The sequence below is a fragment of the Sceloporus occidentalis genome, unplaced genomic scaffold (assembly GCF_023333645.1).
Source record: "Sceloporus occidentalis isolate IW3139 unplaced genomic scaffold, rSceOcc1.0.p SCAF_24, whole genome shotgun sequence".
Lineage (NCBI taxonomy): Eukaryota > Metazoa > Chordata > Lepidosauria > Squamata > Phrynosomatidae > Sceloporus > Sceloporus occidentalis.
Window position 1 is genome coordinate 1,624,180 of NW_028317004.1, and position 19,036 is coordinate 1,643,215.

The 19,036-nt window shown below is 40.6% G+C and overlaps 1 protein-coding gene across 1 annotated transcript; it reads left to right on the forward strand.

Annotated features, from left to right (window-relative positions):
• Window positions 1–12,310: 12,310 nt before the first annotated feature.
• Window positions 12,311–16,636, forward strand: LOC149300470 (uncharacterized protein C14orf93 homolog). Its single transcript, XM_089484989.1, has 6 exons — window positions 12,311–12,856; window positions 13,821–14,159; window positions 14,863–14,924; window positions 15,011–15,114; window positions 15,979–16,091; window positions 16,232–16,636. The coding sequence occupies exons 1-6, from the start codon at window positions 12,311–12,313 to the stop codon at window positions 16,634–16,636; spliced, it is 1,569 nt and encodes a 522-aa protein (XP_089341115.1).
• The last annotated feature ends 2,400 nt before the right edge of the window (window positions 16,637–19,036 follow it).

Below are 19,036 nucleotides of genomic sequence, written 5' to 3' on the forward strand. Positions count from 1 at the left end.
AGGTTCCGGGATGACAACCTGTAGCTCATTAGAAAGAGGATTTACTGGTACGGAACACATTTAGGTATCATTTGTCCTGACATCTGCTTTTTTTTTTTTACAGGAAATTGCCTTTGATGCATACAATTTATCAACATGATTAAAGACATGCAAATAACGGTAATAGTACACAGTGTTTCACTTATTCGTATAAAAATGAATGTGCAGCATTAACAAAATAGTGATGTAATATACATAATTTTACATATGTCATATTGCATCTGCATTCCTATGGTAGAAATACTGTTGTTTATACCAAAAGGGCCATGTTTCTGCTAATAACAAGGGAGAGCTACTAGTCACATAGCAGCCTGGACAGCTCTTTTATTAGCTGCAACTAAAATAAATCATTAAATATGACACTTTGGAAGATTTAAAATACTGAATATAAGGTAACTTATTCAAACATATTTTGATCAATTTTTAGGTTTTTGCAATAGTGCAACTGATTTTATCAGTTGATTGACATGACTCATACTCTAGCGTGCAGTCACTAGGAAAAAATGTATAGAGCAAAATTTGTAACGCAGAGCTGTTACCATGGAAACCAATGTACTGTTCCTTATGTTTGCTGCACATATAGTGCTCTTTAGAATGATGTCCATTTGAGCTCCTCCGAACGGCACAGACAGTTGTGACACACTCTTGATGCTTCCTCGTTACTATTAAGTATTAAGTAGTAGTCCTTTTGTTGGAGGTGTTTGGCTTCTCTAAATTACTTTTTTCCTTGCTTTGTCATCATTTTAAAGACAGAACCGGTTCTTGACCAAATGTCACCCAAGACACGAATACTCGTCTAGTAATAGTTTGTTTTTTTCTCCATTTTAGATAATTTTTTATGCATTTATTGTGTGTTTACACTATTTAGTTTAGATTTTGTGCTGTTTCTATATACATGATTGGGACTTTTAGGGTTGTACAACTAATACCTAGTAAATTCTAAACTCCTAAAAAAGGGGGGCATTAATATACGAACGAGACACAGGTATTTTGGTCCTAATAGGGCAAACTTTCTCTAGTAAAGTGCCTGAAGGGCTGTGATCACTTTAGACCATATGCCACTGGCTGGTGTCCCAGGCAGTTTTTGGGATGCCTTGTACCAAGACCAACCCTGTTTCCGGAACATCAACATCCACCAACATTGCATGGGTATATGCCCATAGTTGACACTTCTATTAGCCTGGCAGATGTACCAAAACTGGTTGGCACAGCTATGATTCTATTCAAAAATCCCAAGGATCTGTTATTTGGTAATTCAGCAGCATGGTGTTATTGACTCAACAGATGCATTTATTTTTACTACAATGAAATGTAAGTTCTTTTCACTTTGCCACACACCAGTAAGCTCACTTTTGCTGATTTAATAATAAGCCTGAGAACTGGGTTTGCCCATGAGCCCACCAATGTCCAGCGGATTAAGATACGTGTCCTACCGATGCAGCGTGCCAAATGAGCTGCCACCATACATGTCTCCTGTTACCCTGATGTCACCTACCAAGAAAACTCATGATGTATTCAGAAATTAGGAAGTCGACTCTTTCAGTGAAAGAAGAAAAAAACAAAATGTCATGCAATTTGACTGATTAGTGAATTTGGACAAAACAACATATACGGTATGTAGTTTCCTATTCCAGATGGTAGTGACATCCTGTGCCACCTTGTGGCCAGGAAAAGCAATTGAAGCTAGGTACAAAGTTATAGCCTATTAACCATTTCATTTTTATTTTAGGTCATTTCATCTTGAGAGACAAAGCTCCCAGTCAATCAGCAGCTTTAAGTTTGCGCTGCACTGCTTAATGCCAACTGAACGTATGTCTGGGGTGGGCTACTGGATCAGTTCTTGGCCCTCTACTCTTCTCTATTTACACGTCTTCACCTGGACAACTCATATCTCCCTTTGGTTTCCAATATCACCTAAATAGAGATGACACCCTAATCTATATCTCCTAACCTTTAACCCTCTATTTTAACCCGCTTTATCAACTGCCTTTCTGGAATTGCATCATGAATGGCGTTGTATTATCCAAAATTTAACATTCCAAATGTGACTGATTTTATAGTTATCCCGTCATCCCATGAACATCTCTATCATTGTTGACAACTCCACCATCCAAACAAAAGACCAAGTTCGCTGCCTTGGTTTCACACTTGACTCTTCTCTCTCCTTCATCCCTCACATCCAGTCCCCCACCAAATCTCGCCGCTTTCACCTGAAAAACATCTCCCGAATTTGCCCATTCCTCACACAAGAAACATGCAGAATAATAATCCACTCCCTTGTGATATCCTGTCTGGATTATTTCTAATCCTGTCTGGATTTATTACTGGTCACTCCCGCTTTTCAATGCTCCAATCCGTCCTCAACACTCCTAGCAAAATTAATCTTTCTCTGTCACTGATCCTCATCTGCTGCTCCACTACGCCAATCGCTCCATTGGCTCCCCTTCCGCTCATGACCTGCATCTTTCTTCTACCATCATTACCTCATTCCACTTCCTCATGAGGCACCCCTTCTCTGGAATTCCCTTCCTCTTTCCGTCAGACTTTCATACGCAACTTTCAAAAGCTCTCTGAAAACCCACTTTTTTCAAGAAGTCTGCAACCTTTCTTTCTAACACTCTAAACCAGCATCCTAATCTGAACGACCAATAACCTCTACAGATTATCCTGACTTGACCAACTCATCCCCATTCGAGCAGTCCTCTCCTACTGTTTCACTTCCCCCTTAACCCCAGAGTGGATTGTAACAGGGCCCTTTTGTCCTTTTGTACCTATTTGTTAATGTTTGTAATTTTAACCTTTTGAAGACAATTTAAGTGCCAAGCACTTTACGGAAATTCTGTAATGCCTTGATATGAATGCATTCAGCAACACAGAAAACTGCTGCAGGTACCCCATCTGATCGTATTAAATATGGCAGCAGACATCTGCTTTAAAAGATCTTAGAAGCGATTGACAATCGCCTCCTAAACTCAAATGGTGTTGCTAAAATGCTATGCAAATCAATAGAGTCGGCTTACTAATCATAATCATACATTTTGGTAGTAGAATTAGTGCATGGAAAGAGTTAAAATACTATCATTTTAAATACCCTGAGGTTGCCAATTTTTTTAACATATATGGTTTGAATGGGAAAACTGAACTGACCAGGTTCAAAGATGTCCCAAATAGGACATGGGGGCAGAATGACTAGATTTAAAACAAACGGTTTTGAAATAACAATATTCTACTTATTGTCCCATTTAAAAAAAATATGGTATTTCTTAACTCAGACAAATATTAGTATCTTTTTAGCAGTTTTTTCATTAGATGAGTAAAAGATTTTTCAAATAGAAGTACCTATTCCGGCGTATAAGACGACTTTTGAACCCGAGAAAATATTTTCAAAAGTCGGGGGGTCGTCTTATACGCCGGGTATACTTACTTACCGAGACGGACTGGAGAATCACGAATCTCTATTGGAGGGGCAAGCGGAGAAGCCGCCTCCCCTGGGCCGGTCTTGAGGGCCGCGCCGAGGTAGGTGCAAGATCGTGATCTCCCCAACTAGCCCTGATCAGCGGGCGCCCGATGAGCGGGGCTGGTTGGGGAGATCACGACCTCCCTCTAACTAGCCCAACAGGGAGCTCGAGGTCTGGCAGGGTTAGGATACAGATCCCCCGCAGCGGTGCAGGGGACCTGCATCCTACTCTCCGATACGCTCAGACAGCCTAGGTTGTCTAAGCGCATCGCGCAGACGTTCACCGGCAGTGGCGATGCGCCTAAACCCCCGCAGCCGGCACGTCTGCTCGGTGTGCTTTAACAATCTCCCTTGCGGGGAATTCCCACGGGGGGAGTCCCGGCAAGGGAGATTGTTAAAGCACATCGTGCAGACGTGCCGGCAGCATAGGTTGTTTACGCTCGCCGGTGAACATCTGCGCAGTAAGCTTTAACAATCCTCCTTACCAGTGCGTGCAGAACAGTATACAACTTCCGGTGCCAGAAGTTGTATACCGTTCTGCGTAGAATAGATGTCCCCTGCCGGCCCCGCAAGACACCCGGGACTCCTGGAGTCTGCACTGGTAAGTCTAGGGGAGGGGGGCACATCTCGGGGGGGGGCACAGAGTGGCAGCATATCTCGGGGGGGGGATACGCAGAGTGGCAACATATGTCGGGGGGGCACACACAGTGGCAGTGTGTGTAAAGGCAGGGGTGTGTGGTGAGGGCAGTGTATAAATGTGTATGTATGGACAGGCGTATGTTAATGGCAGTGTATGTGTATATGTGTGTTTGTAAGCTGGTGTGTACGTATGTTAGGGAGAGCTGACCCACCCAATCCAAGCAGGCTTTATATACAATCACCGGTAAGGTACAGTGCTTGCCGTGATTGGCTGGTTGTTGTATACTGGGTAGAGGGGTAGTCTTATAAGGCAAGTATAGCCTAAACTCTACATTTTAACTGCCAAATTTGGGGGTCGTCTTATACGCCGGAAAATACGGTAAGTAAAGTCCTTTTTTTAATTTTTCACCATATTTTATAGTAAATTAGATTATATGTTCAAAATAATAGTATCTAAAGAAATAACTTCTCCAAATTAAAACAATATATAATTTGCATGGGTAAGAAAGAAAATTAAAGCTAAAAATGAGCTCTGCAGAAATGTTAAAACAGCCATTGTCACAAAGGTTACAAAAAAAAGGACAGAGCTGTTTTAAAGGGGTTAAAATATTCTACTGACTCTGTTGTAACAGCGCTACGGAATCTGCAGGTGCTATATAAATAAATGTAATTTATTACACCCCGGCCTCTAATTTATAAAGTCCATCAGATGCTGGGCTTTTCTTAAAGCTGAAAAAGCTAACATGCTTAGAAATGTAACAGCAGACATCATGTTTAACCCCTTCGCGACCTTTGCCGGTTCAGGACCGTCATAACAAGAAGGTCACTAAATGACCTTTGACGGTCCTGAACCGTCAAAAAATTAAATAAGCTTAGAAAGTGATCAAGGATCACTTTCTTCGCTTAAACGGCCTTGCTGCAATGCCTCGATGTCGAGGCATTCAGCAAGGCCGAGATCGGCATCGGGGGCCATGCCTGGCCCCTCCCCGGGGCGTCAACAGCCGCCATACATTGTATGGCGGCGGACGCCCGTTTTAAAAGCGTTTAGGAGGCGATCAACGATCGCCTCCTAAACTTAAATGGTGTCGCTGGAATGCCTCGATCAGGAGGCATCCAGCGACACCAAACACTTACCTATGGGTGGGCTGTGACCGCTCCGGAGAGCGGTCACAGCCGCCGCTGCCGGCGATCTTCGCCATCAAGCAAGATGGCGGCGGCCCGGGAAATAAAACAATAAAGACGAAAAAGTTCGCTAGAGGGTCTCCAGACCCTCTAGAGAACTGGCTCCACTTGCTGGTTGAATACAGGTACTGCATTCAACCATGCAAGTCAATGGAGCCCAGCTTTCTAATCACTATGTGATTAGTAAAATATTCAAAAAAAATAAAAATAAATAAAAACTGGAAAAAAAAAAAAAAAAAATGTGCTAACATTTAAAAATAATTATGCACTAGATGAACCATCCAGTACCAGCAAAATGTGTAAAAAAAATATATAAAAAAAGTATTAAAAAAATAAAATAAAATTAAAAAATAAAGTTTATTATTTTGAGCAAGTGCTAAAATTTCTCAAAAATCTCAACAAAGAGTTAAAATAAAAGCACTTCAAATACCCAAGGGGTGTCTAATATATAAAAAAAATGGCTGATGGGGTAAATTGGAGTGGCCTAGCTCAAAGATAGGGCATAGGTACAGACTGACCAAAATGGAGAAAAAAAGCGCACTTCCCAAATGTGGCATTTTAAATCTGAAACAACCCGACAAAACCATGCATGTCGGGTATCACTGCACTCAGGAGATGTTCCTGAACACACATTGGCGTGTTGTTTGACAGTGGCATATACCAGGACCTGTATATCTATCACTAAAGTACAATTTGTGTGAAAAAAAAATAAAAAATATTACTATTACAAAGTTTGACAAAGTGTAGTTCTATAATTGGTGCATGGAAAGGGTTAAAATAACAGCATTTGGAATACCCTGGGGTGTCTAGTTTTCAAAAATATATGGTTTGAATGGGTTAAATTGAGTTAACCGGCTTCAAAGATATTCCAAAGAGGAGAGGGAGGCACAATGACCAAATGACCACATGACCACCTGAATTACGCATGCCCCAAAAGTAGCCTTTTACCAGCCAAACAATCTGACGAACCCATGCATGTGGGGTATCGCTGTACTCAGGAGATGTTGCTGAACACATATTGGGGTGTTGTTTGACAGTGACATATACCAGCACCTGTATATCTATAACTAAAGTACAATTTGTGTGGAAAAAAAAATAAAAAAAATTACTATTACAAAGTTTGACAAAGTGTAGTTGTATAATTGGTGCATGGAAAGGGTTAAAATAACAGCATTTGGAATACCCTGGGGTGTCTAGTTTTCAAAAATATATGGTTTGAATGGGTTAAATTGAGTTAACCGGCTTCAAAGATGTTCCAAAGAGGAGATGGAGGCAGACTGACCAGATTTGTTAAAAAAGATTTGGAAATCATAAAACGCTGCTTGTACTTATTGCCCTATAACTTACAAAAAACAGCAAAAAAACATAAAAACATTGGGTGTTTCTAAACTCAGGACAAGTAGTAGAATCTATTTAGCTAGTTTTTTTACTTGCTTTTTTAGGTGAGTAAAAGATTTTTCAAATAAAAGTCATAAAATGTGTTTTTTTTTCAATTTTGCACCATGTTTTTTTTATTTTTTTTATAGTAAATAAGATGATACGATCAAAATAATGGTATCTGAAGAAAGCCCATCTTGTCCTGAAAAAAACAATATATAACTTATGTGGGTACACTAAATGGGTGAGGAGAAAATTACAGCTGAACACAAGCACCACAAAAGTGTCAAAACAGCCTCGGTCCCACAGGGTACAAAACGAAAAATGAGCCCGGTCCTTAAGGGGTTAATTCCAGGTGTTTTAGGTCTGTTAGTTTCAGTACATCTCATCCGTGCAGTTAACTGTGTTTGTAGTAAACACACAAGACGGAGAAGGTGGGCTGGAAACATAGGCAGTCACATCGGAGCTGGTTTTACTTGTGAAGTTTAGGCCACTGGCAGAAGCCTTTTTTCTCAACTCACTTTAAATTCCATATTCAGCCAAAAGGACATCTAGAGTAAGAAATCTTTTGGGCAGCATTTACAATATGATTAAATCTTTCCTCTATTTAAGATATTTGTATGCTGTTCTTTTTTTAAATTGAACAGGACATTGTTGCCAAATGACCCGATATGTGAGCGAGACTGTCCTCCAGTATTAAGATGTAAGCAACCAAGGATACAAATGATAATGAGCATCCATAACGTAGTACCATATAAATGTAATTTATTCCAACAATGATAAAAATAAACAAAAAAGAATGCAATTTTAAAAACTGGCAAATCAAAGACCAGCATTTAATACGTAGGACAAGCACACTGCATGAATTTATCTATAGTGGTACGAGTTACGATGTAAGGAGCTAGTGCACACAACTTGTTCAATTAAATACAATGTTTTAGGCAGGTATGAACAAATGCTATAAAGTAAGAATGCTTTCAAAAATAGACACGTTAATAGTTTTTTTTTTATGGGTGCATTTGAAACCATGATTTCAACTTTCCAAGTGTCCACACTGGTACATAAAAGCTTCCAACTGCATTAAAACAAGACAGGGAGCACACTGTCAAACTAGAGCACTCGGAGTTGCTGAGCGCTAGCTGGTCAAACCTTCAAGGGGTTAAAATGTACAAGAGTCCCCCGAAGGTCCCCGTGTACGCAGTAAGATCCCACCTCCTTACACTCTGCTCACCAATCGGGAGCCAGGAGAGGCGTGTACCAGCTGTGCACCCGTCTGTGTGCACACAGCACCAAGAATACAAAGGGGACACGCTGACCTTCAAGTATCCTTTCATGTAATCGAGGGGGTTATTAAACCCCAAGACCTGCCTTTCTCTCCTCTCCATCATCCAGGGTATTTTCACATCCCTTCTTTCTCTGGGTGTATATTTATTCTCTGCCCTTCCTACCCTCCCCCTACTGGTATACTCTCTCGTGTCTTTTGGGGATGGTGGGAATAGACTGAAGGGAATGCTGTTACTGACGTCTCTTAGGGGATGGGTTCTGCTTTGTCAGTGAATTAGATGTGCTTTGCATATTTGTATGTGGCAACACGTACTACTTTGTGTAGTGCTGGCTGATATAAGCGGCTTTACGGTTCTGTGAATGGAGGTAGTACACGGAAAAGGCTAATGGTTAGTGTGGTGGGGCTATTCAGATAATACGCTGTGTCTGTGGCATGATCTAGTGAGAGAATGAGTTCTGTACTTCTAATAGGTTATAGTGTACAAAGGGATCACATTCTTCTGGCGCTGAAATAGTTAATCACTACTTTATTTAACCCACGTCCGAGTGAATAAAACTACGTCGCTAGCGTGTAGGCTTTACGAGCAAGATGTTTGAGGCTTGCCGTCTTCTGGCATTGAACATGCGAATTATAACCCGGCAAGGGTTTTGGCGCACACGGCTGTGAATGGGTTAATCTTCCCACACAGGGTACGTCTTTTTATTAGTTTTTCAACCCAACTTTCGTAAGGTGGCCAAGCGAATGGCGAAGAGGGTGCGAGTATGGCAAATAAAGAGGGACCTTCGTTACCCGTCTTTCGACCTCGACCTCGACCCCTCCTCAACTGGCGCTAGTTGTCGAGCCTTACTGCCTCTTATGCTTAAATCCAATTGGCTGCCCGTGTGGGTGTGGCCTCGCGTGCACGCACGGTACACGGGTCTCTGTATCTCGCGCGTACAGGGTAACGTGATGATGCAAAGTGCCTGGTGTATACAGGCCCCGCCCACTATCCGTAGCTTCTGTAAGAGCGGGAATGTTTGAGATGGAACGTGTTTGTGGGATTTTAGAGGATTCGAACATAAAACTCCCAAGAGTTTTGCTGTAAGAACTCCTATAATGGTTCATATGGCTAAAGTCCTCAATGTAACGTTATTTTTACACGGTTCATATGGCATTTTGTTTTAGAATTCATGAGTAACATTTTATGTAGTGCCCTCAGAATAAAACATACTCGGACATTTTCAAAAACCTGATCTCTTAAGGGTGTTAACTGAGTATGCCAATAATATACTGGATACTATTGGTATATAAATTAAAAATAATTAAGGTAAGGGGAAAAAATAGCCTAGCTATAACATTTGGAAATATGCCTCCGCTGACCACATGTCCCGGACTGCCTGGGACAGTCCCGCAATGGGACTTTTAAGTCCCGGGCATCCTCGAGAGAGGGTTTAGTGAAGGAGGTCTCAGCCAATCAGCAGAGACTTCTCAACTCTCTTGATTGCCTAAGAGTTCAGTAGAGTCCCTCCTTCATACCAAGCTCAGTGTAAGCTGCAGTCAGCAGCAGGTATGTGTGTTAGTGATGGAAAGTTCGGATCATTAAAGTGAATCGGATCATTTCGATTCGTTCACTGAAATGATCCGATTCATGATCCGAATCTTCGGATCACTCAGTGTGACTCACAGGAGTTACTGTTTTCCAGTAACTCCGTGCAGGCACACTAACGATTGCCCCCACCCCTTTCATTATGAATCCTCCCCTCTGCCTCCAGTGATGTCAATGAAGGCAGAGAGTCGTTCAGAGATTCGGATCTTACAGGGATCCGAATCTTACAGTGATCCGGATCACTGTAAGATCCGGATCTTTGAACGACTCTCTGCCTTCATTGGGATTCTAATCATTCAGAGAATATCACCATACTGTTATAAATAAATACGTTAATAATCACTGCCCCCAGGATTTACATTCCCCTTTACCTGCAACTGCACCTTAAGCTAACTTTATTAAATTAATTAAATTAACCCTCACCATTAAATTAACCCTAAACACCCCATCAACCATGTCTGCCCCTAAAATTAACCTTTAACACCCCATTAAGCATAACTGCCCCCAAATCAACCCTAAACACCCCATTAAGCATAACTGTCCACAAATTAACACTAAAGACCCCATTAAGCATAACTGCCCCTAAATTAACACTGAAGACCCCATTAAGCATAACTGCCCCCAAATTAACCCTAAACACCCCATTAAGCATAACTGCCCCCAAATTAACACTAAAGACCCCATTAAGCATAACTGCCCCCAAATTAACCCTAAACACCCCATTAAGCATAACTGCCCCTAAATTAACACTAAAGACACCATTAAGCATAACTGCCCCAAATTAACCCTAAACACCCCATTAAGCATAACTGCCCCTAAATTAACACTAAAGACACCATTAAGCATAACTGCCCCAAATTAACCCTAAACACCCCATTAAGCATAACTGCCCCTAAATTAACACTAAAGACCCCATCAACCATACCAATTTATTAGGTAATTTATCTGGAGTACATGCAATTAATTTAGGGGCAGTTATGGTTAATGGAGTATTTAGAGTTAATTTCAGGGGCCGTTATGGTTAATGGGGTCTTTAGGGTTAATTTCAGGGGCCGTTATGGTTAATGGGATCTTTACGGTTAATTTCAGGGGCAGTTATGGTTGATGGGGTATAAGGGTTAATTTTATGCTGATGACTGAGAATTAATTTAATAAAGTTAACTGTAGGTGCAGTTATAGGTAAAGGGGGGCAAACTCAGGGGAATCTAAATTCTGGGGGCAGTGTGAACATTATTAATGTATTTATTTATAAAAGTATGGTCTCAGTAATATTCTCTGAATGATTCGAATCTCTGTAAGATTCGGATCCTTGTAAGATCCGGATCCCTGTAAGATTCGAATCATTCGACTCTTCAGATCATTCGACTCTTCGGATCATTCGACTCTTCGGATCATTCGACTCTTCGGATCATTCGACTCATTGAACGAGTCTCTGACTCTATGAGTCATCGTTCCTGTGTGAATTAATGAGCTGTAACCTGACCCCAGAGTCTGTGTCTGAGTGCTCTGCAGATGACTCACAGCTCTAGGATCAGGTTACAGCTGCATGATTCACAGACTGAACCGCTACAAATGAATCGTTCAGTCTACTGAACCGATTCATCCGGATCACTAAAAAGAACCGGATCAAATGAACGATTCGTTCATGATCCGGACATCACTAATGTGTGTTTGACTTTGTGTGTAATGTCTGGTAATAGAGAAGTTAATTCTCTGTATCTGCTCATGCCTGGTATTAGAGGGGTTAACACTCTGAATCTACCCATGTCTGTAATGATTGTATGTATATTATTAAATCAACATGGTTTCCAAGGCTTGCTATATAATTAATATATAATAGTATATGTGAATCAGTGTGTATGTGAGTATGTGTGTGTAATCTCATCCGATTTAGTGTGTCCCTGAATGGCAGAAATAAAATGTGGTCACCCTACGCCATATGGTGGATGTATACATTGTATTTATAATCAAATAATTATTTGATGTCTATGAGGCCAAGATATCGACCGTACCTTGGGCAAGTGTCCTTCCAGAGCCCACGCCTATTTTAGAACACACATGACCGTGTAAGAGGAGGGGGGTATCAATATATATATATATATTACGGTCTCCTTAACCCACCATCACAGATTATTCACATTTTACTGAATTAACATTACAATCCTCGCAATACGCACAGCTCCAGATTTTATTCTATGATTTACTAGCCAAGAAAAAAAAATTACAAGCTAGAAGGAGCAAAATAGGAGCCCACCCAATGTTATGCACTTCGAAGAGCTTTTTAATGTATCATCTAAATGTCTTATATTTTAAATTGTCATAGATTAGTGCGCTGGGCATATACACCTATCAAGTGACCCTTGCTTTATGTATGTATGAGCAGTGCAAAAGTGCACGTTGGCTTTACAGAAACAAAATCTAATGTGATATTCGTCTTCGCTTGGTAAAATTATTAGGCCATTTTTTTTTTTAAATATTTCCTTTTAAAGAGTTTGTAAGGAGGACATATACAAAGCAATATACATATATTGTTATACATGCGCCTGTTTAAAAGACTAGCAACTTAATTTGAATTATGGGAAATTAATAAAGATTTCAAGCATAAATGTAGATTATCATCCAGGTATAAATAGTTCTGCAATAGTTCAGTGAGCTCCGCAAAATAAAAGTGCTCCTAAATCTCTGTTTCTTGTATAAAATCCCTGACTGGTAATAATTACATATATGATTGATCAGTATCCTAAAAATGTCATTTAGTGCCACTATTCTCTTCTCCCCTCCGTCGGGGCAAAATGAGGGAAAATGTGGGTGTAAAAATGAAGGTAGCCAAGGAGGATCAGTCCATGCAGAAGGAGTTACTCCCATCACAGTTACTGGTCAAGGAGTTGCAGTTCAGGGATGTGACCAGCTACTGCACCTAATTTATCAACGGGTGGAGAAGGCAGTAGGGCTTGCTGAAGCTGCGTTAGGTGTAGCCAAGGCTAACAGCACCCTGCTAAGCAGCCTTCAGGAAGAAGTCAGCAGTCTAAGAAAGTTGTGTGAAAAACCAGAGCGAGATCAAACGCCAATTGCCAACGCAAGATGCAAAACACCGGACGATGAAGAGGAGGTTGAAGAAATTGGTAGTGTGCAAGTGGTAATAGAAGAGCTGAGGCAGTTGGGTGCAGCATCTGCATCTTTAGTTTCTGGGCTTCACCCACCATCTTTGGACAAGGCTTCAAGGGAAGGATCCTTACCTTCAGGGCCAACGCTTGCTGAAGCTACCCCCTTACTCAGTCCCATGCATGTACAGGTGAGTGGATACTTTTCTCCTGGGTTTTCTCAAACCAAGATTCACAGAAATATCTAAGAAACGTGCTAAAGTGTATACAGAAAGCAAGTATAATAGAAAGATTTAACACGCCGTAAGATGTTTTTTTTTTCTTTTTTTGCAGTAGATTTGTGACCAGCCATCACGTACACTTTAATGAACATAACTGCATTTAGCTGTTTGCTAAGTATTTGCATCTCAAGGCACCTGACAATACAGTAAATAATTACAAATGAGTTGCACGTGAAATCATTTTGGCTTTTAAAAATGGGACTAAATGGTTTTTACAATATAATTTTTTTCTTAATGTATATTTTTGGTAGCTCATCTTTTTTCAACGGTCTTTAGGGGTTTTTTTGCATATAAGTCTGTAATGCGCTGTGAAATGTGCTGGAACTTAATAATCCATTATTGGTTACGATCCATTACTTGTGCGATTAGTCAGATTTCACTTCCCGCAGAGCGGTTTGTGACTGTAAAAAGAGATTGATACTGATTATAGTATGAATAATATATATATATATATATAATTTATTTTGGTTATCCACCCTCACCCCAAACTCAGTACATTAAATCCCTATTCCAAAAGGCTATTTTTAATTAGCACCACAGCGTGATTGGTGTATATCAGTGCAGACTGAAGGATTACTTCATCCCCATGGTAGTCCCAGTCTATCACTTTTAATAAGGACTGCTTCTGTTTACAGCAGTTCTGGCAGGTGTACCAGTGCTGGACCATCTGTTGTATTTTAAACTAAATGCCTAGCTATCTGTTTGCTTCGTACTAGCGATTGCTCTGCTTCTTAACTCTGCACCTCACTTACTATACCAGGACTGTATATTGTGAAACCCTCGTCACTCAGAAAATGTTATGCTGCATACATAAATTCACTGGTTCTGCAATATTCAAAAGAATAAGCTAAGATGTTATAATCTGCTCTTGCAGGCTATTGATGATTTTCTCAACCCAGAAGTCTCTGCTCCCAGAATTTTGGCTCCGAGCTTCGTCAAGCAGCTAACTGCTCCCCGGCCCAATGGCGATATAATGGAAGCATTGAACGACTCACCCACCCCAGTACATAAATCCACACACTCTCATCTTTTGATACAAAGGGATAGCTCACTTAGTCCCAGCGGCTTAATTATGGCAGAGGCCACAAGTGGAGCATTGGACATGAGGCCATCGACCTCGCCACCATTATCACAGTTCTACACTGGCTCAAACGGCCGCCAGAAAAGCAGCGGTCAAAAATGTTCCCGACGGAAGCGGGATCTGGTTTTGTCTGTAAGTGTGTTCACATTATGGGGAGGCTGTGCATTTAAGAGCAACAGTTGTAAACCCATTGTAACTCATTACAGGGATTAATATTACACGTTTAAACATAACATTACTAGCAGTTGCTGTTTTGAAGATCTCAATTTTAAGTTTCTTTACCATTTACAAGACTGATACCCGATCTCTAAATTTACTATTGGTTGTGCGTGACATGCACAATTCTAAGCTATCCGCAAATCACGTATTAACCCCTTAATGACAAAGCCCATACATGTACGGGCTCCAAATGCATTGATTTCAATGGGTTTAGGGACCGCCCATTGTCCTTAAGGGGTTAAAGTCCTTTAAAGTATTTATAAAGTACAAGGGCGTTTTTTCAGAGTACAAATAATAAAGCAAGAGGCCATAGTGTAAGACTGCAGAGTCATAGGTTTAGATGTAATGTACCAAGAGGGCGGTGGTGAAAACCACCTTCCATCAGAAGTGGTAGAGGCTTATACAGTGATGAAATGTAAGCATGCATAGGATCAGCTTAATTCTATACTGAATCTAAGATAATGCCAAGGACTGATCAAGGTCGTTACATCAAGAAAAAATGGGCAGACTAGATGGGCCGAATGGTTCTTACCTGCTGTCAACTTCTATGTTCCCTAACAGTCTGTGTGTTTTAGTGACAGATACCTGATAACAGTCTGTTTCTTTGTTTCATCAGAAACTGGTACACAACATTCACAATCACATCTCCAACAATAAACGCTTCAATGGCTCGGAGAGGTGAGGACATAAATAACAATGGTATAGTGTTCCAGAGTGTCCTCCTCAAATGACATATGATTTTCCATCTTTTACTCTCATTGTAGCATCAAATCATCCTGGAATATCTCTGTTTTAAAGTTCCTGGTGGAAAAGCTGAGACAGGAACTTGTGTCCAGCATCCATAATTACACAGATAAAGAATTAAAAGGTGAGTGGCTTCCGTTTAAGAGGGATGTCCCATGGAGTTTTTTTCCTCTTTGAGCATAAAATAAATTAGATAAAGTAAGACCAAGAAACTTGCTTTGTTTGCAGACCTAGAGACTACCATTCTTTTGAGTCGTGTGATGTTTTGGTTGACTTTTTTGACTTCATGGCAATGCTAATAAAGTCTGTCCCTTGTAGCAAGAAAATGTGTTCATAAAATATAACCTTTTAATATCGATATCTATAAAAAAAGACCTATTAAGTAATATACATAAAAAACCTCTAATCTACCCTCATGGGTTTCCACAAACAAAGATATAAATGCGTAACTATAGCAGTGAGACAATCAAATCAGAGAGATAGCTATATTATCTTTACATTTTGATGGCCATAGGCACCCTCCTATTGCTGACTCGGCAGGTATCGGCTCGCAGGTAGCCAGGAGCTCAAATCTCCAATAATTCTAATCTTCACCGGGTATGAAGTCCTTTCCTTCATAGACTTGTGTCTGCCTGTGCACTCTTTAGTAGTATGTGTGTTTGTCTAGCAGATGCGGCTGCATCTTCCAAGTTAGGTAAGTGTCATTTTTTGCTTGTTTTTAAGAATGCACATGAAAGTATTCACATTAAAAACTGTGGATTGGCCATAAGAACTACTTAAGCAGATGCCGTCATTGCCAGCCACAAATGGTCAAATAGTGTCATATTTTATGACCCAAAGCACCTCATTTATAAAGCATGTTGCTTACCTTCTGGGTCTGTAGGCAGTGAGCTAAATAGTAAAGAAATACATGATATTGACTGCAAAGTGCTGTCCACATTAAACTGCCTGGCATTCATGTACAGCGTGATCTGCTTTTCTGAGACAGGTGCCTGTGTCGCGTACTTCTTGACCAAGAGAAGAGAGTATCGAAACTCAATGAATCCCTTCAAAAGTCTGAAAGAGAAAGAGGAGAAGAAACTGAGAAGTCGGCGATACAGGGTGGGGGTGCATTGCATCACTGAAGCTTCTTTGCTTTTCCGCCATACACAATGACTATTTGACCACACATCTATGACATTTTAACATGTTTTTTTAATCAGGCATCTCTCTAATCATGTTTCCATCTGTCTACTACGCAGCTTTTTGCAAACCGTTCCTGGGGTGTACAGCAGTTTTCAGTAGAGGATCAAGCTCTATGGGAAGGAGTGACCGAGGAGCTAATGTCAGATGAAGAGGACAGTCTATCAGAACCTGGGGTCTGGGTAGCCCGACCACCGCGCTTTCGAGCAGCTGGGTTGTCCAGACTTTGTTACAGTATAGACTCGCACTCTAAACATGGCAACAAGGCCAATCGTGTCTATGGTGCTCTTTCCGACCGGTTACCCTCTGCAGAGGTAAAGTTACTACCCCCACACCTCTACAATTCAGATTGGGAAAGAGAAAACTATGATGAAGGGGAACTGGAGGATGGAGAGACTGGAAGGAAATCATTCTGCCCTGACCTCAATTCTTACATACAGATTAAAGTGGAAAAAGATGAATGAATGACTGTTTACCAAGTTTGAAGATAAGAAAACATTTAGGGAAATGTTACTCACATGTGGAAAATGAAGCATACAGTAAGACGGGTGGGATTCCCATTTTATGAAAGAAGAAGAGAAAATGAATCTACAGCATGGTGTGGCATACCGAAACCGCTATGAAAGCTGTACATGTGTAATTGTCATTTGCTGACTGCACAGCTGTAAAATTTAAAATAAATGACTATTTTCATAATTAATGTTAACTTCAGTAAAGATCACCTTCCAATATATATATATTTTTGTAAGCAAATTAGATATTTGTAGAGAAATGAAAACCAAATGTATGCAATTGGTATGGTGCCTTGCCAAATACAAAGAAGATGCCCCACTTTAATATACATCGGTGTCCTGTAATACTGATGGGGCAGCTATATGTTGTGCTATATAAATTACAAAAAAAAATCTACATGTATGTTAAATTAACTGGTGTTTTTATCTGTTGCAACAAAGTGGCCCTTGCTGTTACACATGACAATGGTAACGTTTTTTTTCTCCGTTAAATATAAGTGTGCTAGAGTGACTAACAACAAGAGGCATAGCTTGGTAGCATGATGGCTGCGTGGTTAAAAAGCCAAAGGGTGCCAGCTTCCACTGGTGAAAGTGAATAAAGTTACACGGGAGTATACTTATCATTACTATTTATTGTTTTATATAGCACCATCAAATTCTGTAGCCCTGTACAATGGGTAGACAGGACATAACAAGTAGTATGTAACAAACAGTATGACTTACAGAAGCAACAGGTAAGGAGGTGATCTTATCACAAGTGTTACTGTTATGTTAAGCTCATTTAGTGTGAGGAGATGGTGTTCTTGATGGTCCAAGATTCCCTCATTTCTATAGCTGATGGGTTATGATACCCACTAGCTAAAGTGATGCAATGTCATAGGTTCATTCTTACTTTTTCAGATTGAAAGCTATAATATCAGGACTGAATGTAGATACATGGAAGGGATGTGTTTTGTGGCATATTCTGTGTAATCTAATCACTGATTATGCTTAACTCTTTAAGTGCCAGCCACAAAATAAATCTGATCTTTAACTATGTACAGGGACCAGTATATACAGCCTGCACCTTAGTGTGGCTCCCAGTTTTCATGTTCATAACTTAAAAAATTAATACTATAACATGTGCCCACCCATATCAACAAAATAAGGACACACAACCTCTAAAAAAAAAACCACAAAATGAGCCTAGCTTCCAGGGTCCATCAAACTAACAAATTACGACAGCAGTGAATAGAGTCTGCAGGATAGTTGAAGACTTCACACTCCCTTATGAAGCTTGTTTCTGCAAGTGCTGTGCTGACCCTGTGTAGTTAAATCAATGAGCCTTATTGAAATTCATCTCATTTATTGAACTATACGTTATACATTCAGCTCTGATACCGGAAAAACTTGCCAAGAATTAATTTTTATAATGAGGTTTTAAGAAAAGGTATTTTTTCACAAATTGAAAACGGAAAAAGGTCATCAAAGTGTAGGGTACAAGTAACACCCACGGGGAGAGGGCTTTTTCACTAAGAATTTTCTTACAATCTACTACAGTAGCGGGGGCTTCAACTTACTGAAAAAACACCAATCTGCAAAATCTCCCTTTAACAGTTCAGTTGTAAGCTGCATTTGTCAAGAAACATGGATGGCACAGACAGGCTGTTTGGGGCACTGATCTGTGGCGGCAAAAGATGGTAGAGAGAAGCAGTTTGGTGGCAAAGAAGGCACAGACAAGCTGTTACACTGATCAGCTGGTTGGGACAAAGATAGCAAAGACAAGCTGTTTGAGGGCAAAGAGGGCACAGACAGGCTGTTTACAGGCAGTGACAAGCTGTTTGGAGCTACTATGGTGCTTGGTGAAGGCAGGGCACGGAGTAATTTGCCCCGGAGACCTGGGGTTTCTTGTTACATCCCTGGCTGAAACAACTCTCAAGCAAACTGAACATACCCATCTGTCTCTCCACCTAACCCAGAAGTCGATTTTACATATTTACTAAAAACAAAACTGGTTCAGACACCGCAGTTTACCAGGTGAACCTGTAGCTCAAAAGGTAAACCGGCAACTATCTAAGCCCTATTTCTAACAGTTTCTATACAGACGAGACACAATGCAGCTATCGCTTTTCTATCACATGATACAGGCTTGTGGTAGTTCGGGTTACATATTCCATAAATAATCTTATTCAGCAGTGCAAACAGCTGCGTAAATTGCTATGTGGCACTCGCTTTAGAATAAGATCTCCCTTAAATGACCAGAACACCGACCAGAATCACTTAGAATTCGGCGCGTTTTACTTTCCTTAGAGACGCGCAAAGATGACGTCACTTCGTCCAGTTCTTGAACATTTCCCGCGCCGGTGACAGTTG